Genomic DNA, 12,162 nt, shown 5'->3' with positions numbered 1-12,162 from the left:
CCACGATTTCGTGATAAAAACTAAGTGAGCGTGCTCAAACCACTCTGTAAATTGTGTACCGTGTGTTTAAGGACAAAAGGTATTCTAAGCTGGGAAATTCCAAACGCCAATAAGTCAAAAAGATGAAGTTAAGTCTGAATGAAAAATTAATTCTGATTAATCGAGATTCGATTGCAGTTAACACTCACGTGGTTGTGTTGTGGCGAAAAGTACGTCGGACCACCCCTGGAAGAAGTGCGCACCCCCGAGGACCTGTTGCCCAGGTACAAGATATCACCACCACCGCCGCCGACCCCGTACGAGGACGACCCGTTGTGCTGCTGTTGTGTGTGATTCTGCTGCTGTTGGTGCTGCTGCTGTTGATGGAGGTGGTGCTGCTGCTGCTGATGGTGGAGGTGATGATGTGGCGACGACGATGACGACGTACCGTTATGGTGGTCCCACTGGTGCGACGGTCTGGGTTTTCCTCTGTCACCCGGCCACGGTATGACACCGTTGGGTGTGTTGGCGTGCTGCCCCAACACGCCGCTCTCGAAAGACTTGCTGGACTTGATCGACTGCCCTACCGCAGCCGAAGTGGCGGCTGTGGACTTGACGTCGTCGATTGTCGTCGTCATCGCGATCATCGCGCTGTTCCGATTTGTGTCGACCGAATCCGACGTCGCGCACGTTTCCGGATTGTTGTTGCTCCGGTTCTGGTACGCCGCCTGGTTGATATTTTTGGGTGGGCCGTAACCGCTAACCGGGTATACGCGGTCCGGGACGCACTGCCATGGAACGCCACCGCCACCCAGTGTGCCACGAATTTCTTGACTAGACCACGGCGGCGGTGTCGACTTTGCCGCGTTCGTAGAGGGTCGTTCGGCGCTGTTCCTATGGAAAATGGAAAAACACGATCAGACAGAGTTGGGCAAAAGTGTATAAACGTCGAAATTACGTTACGAAGCTTTCGTTTCGTTTTACTATCACTTAGTGAAGTGTCCGAGTGAAAAGGTAATGTATGTTGGATCGTTGGAATTATTAAAAAAATAAAAATCATAATGATGATAAACGATCATAAACATGCCCAACTTGTTAAGCGTCTTAATGACTTAACATCGATATATTTCAGTAGGTATTTTAATAATCGTTTTCAATTTTGTTGGCATCTTCAGTTACAGATTCATTCAGTATTATTTATTATCCACAATATAGTCATTGTTAAAGCAAAAAAATAAAAATGCAGGGACGTAGATGGATTACAGAGACTGCTAGCTGTATCATAATTATTAATAAAAAAAAAAAGAAAAAATATTAGCTCACCCATTTGCCGACGACCTGGCTGAATTGTAAGGGAAGTCTCGCATCATGTTTTCTGTCCTCCTGTTGTTCGCGTTGTCTTTCTGCTCGAGATCGTGTAACCTACAAGATACATCATTAAACAGCGTTTTTAAAAATGTTTATTCTAGTTTTTAACGTCATCTATTCTGCAAAACGTATCTCGATGTATGAATACAGACAGTTTTTAAAAATAATAACGTTCCCAAGTCTTGATTCGGTTGTACTACCCATATCTAAAAATTTACACGCGGCTCGGCGCGTAAATACTGAAAGAGGTTTGTTTGTGTTAAATAGTGAGTTAATAAGCAACCAACAATACTATTCCATAGACGGATTGTTTTGTCGTAAATATGAAAAATAAAAACCACTATTCGTTCTCGGAAATAGAAAAACTATTACTCATCGTTAGGGCGTATTTACCAAACAAGCTAAATAGCTATACTAATACCACTCTCAAAACGTTCTCATTTTCCTGTTTACCATACATTTTTTGAAATAGTTACTTTATTTAATTATCTTATTATTACATATTGTGTGAGGTATATTATTTTTTTAAGTAATAAAAGTTTTATTTGTCATAAAATAATCATCAAACACTAATGGATTTCGAAAGAATTGTGTTTTTAATGGTTTATTGTAAATAACTCATGTAGGTTAGGGTAGTAGGTACATTATAGGTTGTACAACAAGCGATGAGTGATTATAAAAACACCATCAAATCTATGGTCAGAATAATAAAAAAACGTAAAAAAACCATTTTAATCACATTAAAATTAGCTAATCATTTATAGTTTATAAATTTACTGCAATAATAGTGACCTAGGTATACCTAAGTACTGTTTAAAATATCTAAACAAAAAAATATGTTTTTAGTTTTTAAAAAATGAATCAATAATCACATTATCAATTGCCAACTGGGTATACCATTATTAAAAAAAAATTAAATCGAATGGACGAATAACACAATATAAAATACAGCTTATTTGAAGAGTTATCCACATAACTGTGAATGTTTTTCATAATTCCTTAACCCTAACTCCATATTGAAAGTACGATATTATTGTTTTTATTAATATTATTATTATTAAACTTATTATTATATTATTATATTATTAATATTATTATAATTATCATTATTATGTTGTACTCACCACCGGGAATGGTTCATAAGGTTCCGTTGGTCGTGACTAGAATGATGATAGCTGTTCGCTGAGCCCATAATATGCAACGCCGACGGGTTGGCGTACAGCGCGGAGCAAGTGGCCCTGTAATTTTGGTCAGCAGACGTCCTCGTCGTCGTCGTCGCCGTCGGTCCGCTTTGGTTGGGTTGCTGCGTCCTACGACCAAAAACAACGAGGTTAGTGACTGAAAAATTATTCACTGTCGTCGAGGCGACCCTAAACCAGCACGTCGTTTCCGTCTTACAAACGTACAACATTGCAAATTTGAAATTTGGTATCAGCCGAAACGACTTCGTGTCGTTATATTTAATATTGCACGAGTGACCAATTATCAGACTTACAATATTATTAGTGAGAACGTTATTTGTATTTATACGTAGGTTTTTACAATATAATATTTAAATTTCCAAGTTAGTCATGAATGTGTGCGTTATTGTAGTATTTTAAAAATGCTCGAAACTTACTTAATAAAAATTATTAAAATATCGCAAAAAACCAACGTGCAAATCATTTTACTCTAACGATAAGGCTCTCAACACGAAATCGGTTCTGTGAGACGAAAGTTTTCAACATTGTACGTTTGTAAGACGGAAATAATATAGATGGTCTTAGGTCTTAACAACAAATTTTCACGACAATTTTGTTTCAGGCGGACTCGACGGGAGAGCTGGAGAGCACGTGGCATGGCAGTAAAAAACGTACGAATACTACCTACGCCATAAATAATATTAAATTATTTATGTATATGATGATAGATTTACAATATTATTATAATCACTGGTGTACGGTTTTTTTTTTTTTTTTGAATGTCCTTGCAGACTCTTCCGCCTAATAAACTTACGCGGATCGTTTTGTGTTTTTATTTCCAACCCTTTTCGCCTTACCCGTTAATTCAGCAATCAGCCAAAGTGGTTAAGAAAACAAATTTTGGTTTTTTTTTAACCGAAAGCAATCTCGTGATAAACAACCTAAACTTCACCTTTAAGTGTAAGCTTACTGAAAATCATTCTGGAAAATCGTGAATAATCGTTGAAGCTACAACTTAGATATACCTGCAATCTATGAAATGTCTCAAATGTTTTATAAAAATCGCGAGAAAGTTATTGTTTTTATTTATTTTCCTAAAAAAAATGTAATATCGATATTTCAATTCCAAAATGTTGGAGCCAGTGGATTTAAAGAGAGTACGGTTATTCTAACTTCCTTCGAAAATTATCGTTTTTTCACTTATTTCAGCGATAACGGACCTGACAAGACACGCGTGAAAAATGTCTAATCGAAACTAATGCGATGTACCACGTACTGACCAATTTATTTTTTAATCAATTTCAAAAATAGAACAAATATTGATATTTTTTTGCAGACTGAGTATTTTGAAACTAAACCGTTTACTGATACTTTTCTCTATCATATGCACTTCAAATAAAATTGTCTGTCACACGCGTTGAATTTAAAACTCGGGAAGACATTTCGAGACTATAAAACCTTAAAATGAATTTAGCATTAATGTATGGACATTAATTATTACAATACATAATATTATATAGGCACAATATAATAAAGTATATAGACTGAATAAAAAGTCATCGTTATGATTGACGATTAACTGACTTCATAAGTTTCTGTCGAGCCATGAAAAAAAAATCAATACGATATTAAAAGTTTCTTTTAAGTATTTTTAGGGTGAGAAAGTATTTAAGCGTAAAAAATAAAACGTGTCTCGTCTTTACGAGAGGGTACTTAATAATGCACACAGAATACGTATTAATTATATTATACAAAAGAGGGATTTTATACCACCGCATATATTAATACAATATCGATACTGCCACAGAAGCCCCAATGATTAATTTTAAGTCCAAAAAAACAAACAAAACCTGACGGTTATATAAAGTGACAAGTTATATTATTTTAAACAGGGAAAAAAAGTTTCTCAAGTTTTAATGCTTCGCGTGCTGCTGTACGAAAAAGTTTGTTTTCTTGCCGTTTATATACTGTACGAAGAGAAAAAAAAACGTTAAAAGTTTATTTTCTACAAGTATAATCTATTGCAGTAATTAAAATTAAAAAAACGATTTGCATACTTAAGTCCTTAGTTGTAACCTTATAATCGATTGCTGTTTGCTATCGTTGACTTTATAAAACTTGAGAATTTTATCGTTTTTTTTTTAAAGCCAAAAAAATAATTTTTGTTCGTTTATCAGTTTTACTGTCGATAAAGTCCGATCAGTAATGAATATTCACAGCCTACAGGTAATAGGTATATATTATTTTAGGATACAGATAAACCGTTAGATTCTAGATAATTAAATTTTATAAGGTGCGTTCGTTGAATTTATCAATGCCCATACATTTTAAACATATTTTAAAATGTACGACTAAGTTAATAAATCACAAAAAATTATTGAATTTAACCTAGACCTTGTATTGAGAGATTAAAGTTTATGGAATTTAACTACATATTTACAGGTTAGGGTTTCATATCCAAATTGCATATGTGTTAGTAACACAATAAAGAATTATTTTAAATTTAATAAATATATTTTTATTGAAATCTGTAGATTTTAAATATTATAATATTTCCAGGCTTTAATTGCTAGTTAATCATAATATAGTTTATTTTTGTCCCACAATGGTCATAGGTAGGTTAGTCAGTAGTCCTAAACGGTTATCAGATAAACATATTATATATAAATATATAATAGGTATCTATATAAAATGCTACAAAATTACTGTATCACCCTATAATAGTACCAATTGCTGTGGAAAATCAATATATTTAAATGTAGTTTGATTAAATCAGAATAATTACAGTTACAAATTTATAGAATATATTTTTATTTAAAAATGTAAAAAAAATTGTTTGTGTAATTACATTTTCGAATTATTTTAAATGTGCCATTTATTCTTCTTATTTATTTCAAAACAAATAGTAAAAATGATTAATACAACTGAGTAAAAATTTACTAAAGTAGAGAAGATTGAATTTTTGATAATATATTAATAATAGGTGAAAATGAAAATAATATAGAATATATAATATTACCTAAATTATCCAAAAAATAGATCGCTTATTTTGTCTAAATCAATATTGATTGTATACAAATTGTTTTTATGATAATAAATTCTTAAAAATAGATATATCGCATATTGTTTAAGCTAAGGGTGATAGAAATACCCCTTTCAGTATAATGTACAGTATTAATTTACACGTTAAATGGCTAAGTAACGACTCAGACTTTGGTTGTTGTAAATAGATTTATCGATAAACTCGGAAACATGTTATATTTTCTAAGCTGTACGAGTGGCTCTAATAATTGAAAGAAATTTCACGATTTGGTGTCTGCCGCATCCCATTTTACTCTGGTGTCGTTTAAATCGATTAACGATTGTTACGCCACATGTAATTCAGAACTAGTAAATTAATAATCTGATGTACCTGACTTCCCAGGTCACCCAATCTTAGGCCATATGACTCCTACTTTTTGGAGATTCGTTGAATATACTGAAGATAATTATTATCATCAACGACAGAAGACCTAAGAAATTAGAGGAGTCAATTACGACGGATATGTGTGCGGAATGAATTTGGTGTCATCAAATAAATTTGAAATATTATCATTTATCAGTGTATTACATAATATTACTATAAATCTAAAACAAAAAATATAAAAGCATTTGAAATCTGATGAATTATTTTTAACAATCCTGCTGTAAATCTGTACTTACAATAATATTGAATTAACATGGTCGGATGTTTACGACGTGATAAAATACATGCCACGATGATTATTTCGCGCGAATAACGAAAAGCGCTCACCCATCGGGGCCGAAAAAGAAACCCAATTCTTCAAATAAAACATCGTTCACGTGCGGTAACCACGGTAACGAAAGTAGCGACGGACACTGCAGCAGCACAACGGGAAATATTATTCTGTTCTTGTGCTGTACAAGAAAATAATTATAATAATATGATGCGAAAACTTAAAACGAGATATAATAAGGCTCTCTCTGTTTGTTGTTATCGGTTTGTGTACCTACCTATCATTGGTTTATTAAAAAGAACGTTGCGGCGGAGGTAATTTAACAAACGAAAAATAATTTTTTATTTCGCAAAATCGTATAACTATACGTTGAGTTTTAACAATATCATAATACCGTAACAATATTATTATACTCTTGGGCGGCGCACAACCTCTCCCGTGCCGTCCACCGACCGAATACAATTGAAATGAAAAATTAAAATATTTGCGTCTTATATTATTTTGTAAGTAGGTACAATCTATAGAGGTATACTATCGCCGTAAGAATTGACTTCGGTGTTTGTACGCGGAACAGAACGATAATACAGAAGACGAAGGTACACATACAAGTCCAGAATAAAGTCGTGTGCAGTTAACCGCTCAAATTTGACGTTTTTAATTTAAGTTTTCTCAATACCTAATTAGAACGTCGTTTTGTGAGACGTATATAAGACCATAAATTGGTTATTTGTTTGTTCAGCCGGTTTCATCAAAATGAAAATATTCTCCAATATTATGCCAACCATAGCAATGTTGATGGAATTTATAAAGCTCACTAAATTATCGAGGGATGTATATCCAAAATTCTTATTGCTTAAATTCAAAAAACGAGTTGGACATCGATTTTTAATGAAAAACTAAGATAAATCGATTGGTATCGTAATATATAATGTTAAAAGTACTAGTCAAATCAGCATTTGAAATGGCTGATTAATGCAAAACGAATGTTTTCTATGCACAGAAATGGTATTTAAACAATCTAAAGGAAGGTTAATAAGTTCGGAGTTTTTCAGTTTTAGGCTAAAAGTACTATTGCCCATGTTAATACTAATTTATATGCACCAATCATTAACTACCTCCAGGGTATATCAAAACGAACTATTTCCATAAGTTGTTTCAAAACGTATACCTATTGTCTGTGTTGTAGGTATAGGAGAAATAAAACAGTCAATCCAAAACGTACAATCGTAATAAAATTAATAGAAATAGAACCTTTTGGATGAATACCATAAAAAATGGGTTTGAACTTACTTGAAAAATAAATTCATTTTTAATTTTAAATTACTTATAACTCATTGTAGAATACATTCGGTTTACTTATATTGGTATTAGAAAAGAATATACAGTAAATCGCTACCATCGAAAAACCAGTATTTCAGCAATAGTAGGTTATGGATTTCCACCCCTCAAATAAGCATGGTTAACCTCATTTGAAGAGGTAATTAAAAAAAGGGTGACTTACAAGTGCTTACAAATCGCACACATTTTGGCACAGCCAAGTGTCGACAACATTACAGGGAAATAACAAAACAGCCACCGACGGAGTTAGCCTTGTTATAAGCTTCTATAGATGTAAGTGAACTTAGAATTTTTCAATTTATGTCCATACAAACCAATGTTTTTTTTTGAAAAAAACAAACAAACAAATGACTTTTTAACTTTTCATGAAAACTCGAATAAAATACGAAGGCCTGCTACCAAAAACATGACGTATCAGCCGATAGAAATGCAATTTTTTAATAATATTTTCGATTTTTCTCGTTAATGTCGCATTTTTGTATTGTGTAAGATGTTATGGCGCCGATTATTGCAGTCTAAATCGCTAGACGGTTGGTCTGTTTCGACGGTCACAATTATTACAATTATTACAATTATTACAATCATTATACGTACTGGAAAGTCGATGTCTTCGAATCGAAACCTATGAGAATCTCATCAAATATAAAAACAAACCTAAAACCCGACTTTAATCGAAGTATTCGAGGGTGGTATAGTCGGGACCGGTCAACGAAGCGTTTTCGTAGATGTCTGTGGTTTTTATGTTATAAAATAAATTGAACGATTTCATATCGGGTCAGCGCAATCCTTTACGACTTGCAGCGACCAGACATAATGGCGTTTTTTTTTTCTTTCATTCTGTCAAAGATACTGTTTTTCCAAGAACATCGGACATTTTTATTTTCACATTATAAAACATTATGATCGCGTTCGAAGCAAAATAACTACATCGTGCATCGTGTCACAATAATTTTCAAGAGTCCTATAGGTACCACCCCCTCCCCCCCCCCCCCCGGGAATAAATTATAATATTATTCATTTTTTAATTGCATTTAAAATGCATTTCTCGTTTGCTCGCCATCTAGAAATTGATTTTTTTTTATACATAATATTAAACATAATAATACCTAATATATAATGTACAAAATTCAATTAACTTAACGATATTTTAATATCATTTAGTACAAAAAAATAAATTACGTGCTTTCATGTTCACCGAAGCTCTGTTAATTAAAATCATTGTGGACGTGTTGTAATTAACTAAAATATAATAATATCGTGTACCCTTATAATATATATTTTTGTATTTTATACAACTGCTACCGTATACCAATAACGACATAAACAATACAATAATACTGCCTTCGTGTCATTATCATACCGCTATCATTATCATTATTACTATTATTGGCACTTAAAATTATAATAATATTATTATGATAAAACCGTATAAATAATAATATAATATTTTGATAGATATTTTAAATGTACAAATTCGTCGTCGCGTTTGATGATATTTCAAAATATATAGGTATATATTTATTGTTATCGGCGCGTGGCGGTGTGCGCTAAATGAAAAATCCGTTCGTAAGAGGCTTTAGCTCTTCGTACCTTGGTAACTGATTTGCGCTTTTCGAACTGGGCATGGAGACGGCGGCGGAGCATTTATCGGCCGGGCCTTCGCTATACGGCGGCGGAGGACTGTCGCCGGCTTCCGGCACTGTCGAGTCTTTTAGCGAACAACTATATATCATAGGTATACGATAAATCGGCAGGCGACATGCAACAAACGACAAATAAAACAAACAAATAATAATAATGTGTCAACAATATACTACGATTTAATATAAGTACTAGTGGTAGGTGTTAATAAACTGTTAAATAATATTATGATAAGAGGTGAGATATAACGCGAGGAAGACGGTGTTGTTAGTTTTTTGATTGAGACGATTGAGTAGTAGGATATAATGCAATTATTATAGTTATTATTTGATTCGAGTAATCAGCAAACGAATGCCGAAAAAAAAGTCCCCGATAAGAAAAGTCACTCGGAGAAAAAGTAACCGGAAAATATTCAATAAAACCCTAATTAATTTAGTATATTGTAATAGGTACTGGATTCGCTAAAAAAATAATAATTTTACAAATATTTTGACTTACAACATATTTCAATCGGGGTACCACCATTGGGTGACTTCCCCCTCCCGCTAATCAACCCACATCCCATTTACTTATTGTACTACATGTAAATACAGATTGTTAATATAAATTTTTGTTCAATAAAAAAAAACCTATTTCATAATATTATTTTACTTATAATGATAAGCGATAGTGAATAAATTTAAAAAGATTTATTAATTATAAAACATCTATTTCTATGTTTGTGTTAAAAAGTTAGACATTTGTTTAGCATAATTTATATTATCAATTTTACCTCAAACAAAATTATTAGTCAATAGTAATTTGTCAGTGACTTTTTATCATTTAATTAAAAATATTTGTAAAATTATTATTATCATTTATTTTGGTTTAATTTTACGTATCAATATTAAAATACACTAAATTAATAATTAATAGTAATTTATCAGTGACTTTTTTATCGAGAACTTGTACAAAGTATTTCAAATAATTTCTAGTAAAAAAAAAAAATTAATAAACTGTATAAATAGTTACAGAGTTGTACAGTAATTATTTTACCAAGCGTCATATACAATAATATATATGCACAATGGTTGTGATAATTTTAAGTGAATCCAATTAATTTACACATTTTACATTATTGGCATTCGACAACGATCTTTTCATCGATAGTCAATTAGTTAACATAATGGAAATCATATTCTATTAATTTGTACTGGAATAAAAAAAAAAAAAAATCGGATCAATATAGTAGGCACTCGTGACTAAATAATCGTGTTTAAAAAACTACATTGTAAACTATATAAATTAAAATTGTTGGAAGCCGAGAGAGAGGTATTTAAATACCGGAACACCACTAGTTGGTGAAGACCCAGACCTGTATGGACATACCTACTTATAGCGTAATTATATAGTGAAAACATTTAAATTTTTTTCATCCCCATTTTCTTAGCTTAGTGCGGTGGGTGTATATTATATCGTGTCTTTAAATAACGTGCTCGACACCCCTGTCAACGTAATGAGTGTGCGTCGCCACTGAATGCCTTCGTTGTGTACGGCGGTTACCGTATAATATTATCGCGGTAAACGATCGCCGTGCACAATCAAGGACGAGACGAGTGTGCTAATAGTGTGCATAATATAGATAGGTGTATAGGGGAGGAAAACGAAAAACAAAGTCTACGGTGGATTTTTTTTCACTCCAACGATGCATAATACATTATGCGATGTTATATGTATACATGTAGGCACAGTTTTATAATACCGACCTTTTGGCTCTCCGAGACGAATAGGTTTTCCGTTTGGACGACAGGGGAGGCGACGAGTTATTGGTCTTCAGGGATGTCTTCACCGCCGTGTACGGTATTTCTCGCAGTTGTTCCTCGGTCATGCCGTCCGTTTCGACCAGTTCGAACTCCAAATGCTTTTTGAGCTCCTCCGGCAGACGCGTCTTGCTGCTGCTCTCTGACGGTGACCTGGACCGCGACCTGCACAAAATCGTCAATCGGTCAGCGCGTATTTATTTTTAAGTAATATTAAAACCAACGGCGCTATAAGGCGGGGTGTAGGTACCTATACATTATTATAATTGTGTTGAATTTTCCGAACAATTCCCGCCCAAAATGTTCTCCGAAAACGTAAATTTAGAAATGCAACATATATTTAAAATCACGGCCTGCTCGATTACCACCTACTATGATATTCAGAACCCTCCCGGAAAAATTGTTCTGGGTACATCCTTCATTGATCGTATAATAAATCTGATTGACTTTAAAATACAAAACGTATTAAATAAAATTAGGTATTAAATATTTAAAGCTCGTTACTTAGTTTGAGATGGTTTATTTTTTTATTATCACAACAGTCAATCTGATAACTGTATGCATATTTTTAGAACGTGGAATTTGTCTAGAAATTTGTTTGATGAAATTTTAATTCAAACGCCGCGGCCGGATCAAACGCTATACACGTTTTACGTGAAACTGCCAGTTTTGTACGACATCCCGTTCCGACTTGCGGTCGACCGCGCAGCTATATATAATCATCATATCCTAGTGCACGCGACTTCCGACGTCGTGGCAAGCAATCGAACGTTGAAGAGAGGTGAAGCCGCCGACCCGGAAACCGGAAGTTGAAGGAGAGTATATTATTATACCTACAATATATTTGGGATCCTACCACCGGCCATCAAGTCTAATGGTAAACACGATATCTATATATTATAAGGCCACGCGGAAAACACTTCCTTCGTTTTCATGATATTACGGTCAGGGCAGTGAATACAATGCAATAAAAAACTGTTTGATATATGTTTTCAAAAACCGCAAAATTTTCCACAACTAAAGTCTTGGGTATTTTTTTCAAATATGAAATATGTATTCATGTAATATATACATCGATTTTCCGGAAAATCTGGATATAATATAGCGATTAACTTCTCA

General features: G+C 33.3%; 1 protein-coding gene across 4 annotated transcripts in view; it reads right to left on the bottom strand.

The window, feature by feature from the left end:
- LOC132944088 (band 4.1-like protein 4) overlaps positions 1-12,162 on the bottom strand; it is a 162,160-nt gene that overhangs the window by 1,906 nt on the left and 148,092 nt on the right. For 3 of the 4 annotated variants that reach the window (XM_061013257.1, XM_061013256.1, XM_061013258.1), the window contains 5 exons: positions 10,990-11,208; positions 9,194-9,325; positions 2,472-2,657; positions 1,303-1,401; positions 189-873 (listed from right to left, as the gene is read on the bottom strand). In XM_061013257.1, the coding sequence (XP_060869240.1) occupies positions 189-873; positions 1,303-1,401; positions 2,472-2,657; positions 9,194-9,325; positions 10,990-11,208 (1,321 nt within the window). The remainder of the gene's footprint in view (positions 1-188; positions 874-1,302; positions 1,402-2,471; positions 2,658-9,193; positions 9,326-10,989; positions 11,209-12,162) is intronic. The other variant, XM_061013259.1, reaches the window with a different exon arrangement.

This window comes from Metopolophium dirhodum, chromosome 5 (genome assembly GCF_019925205.1).
Source record: "Metopolophium dirhodum isolate CAU chromosome 5, ASM1992520v1, whole genome shotgun sequence".
In the NCBI taxonomy this organism is placed as follows: domain Eukaryota; kingdom Metazoa; phylum Arthropoda; class Insecta; order Hemiptera; family Aphididae; genus Metopolophium; species Metopolophium dirhodum.
This window is presented reverse-complemented; position numbering and strand designations above follow the sequence as displayed.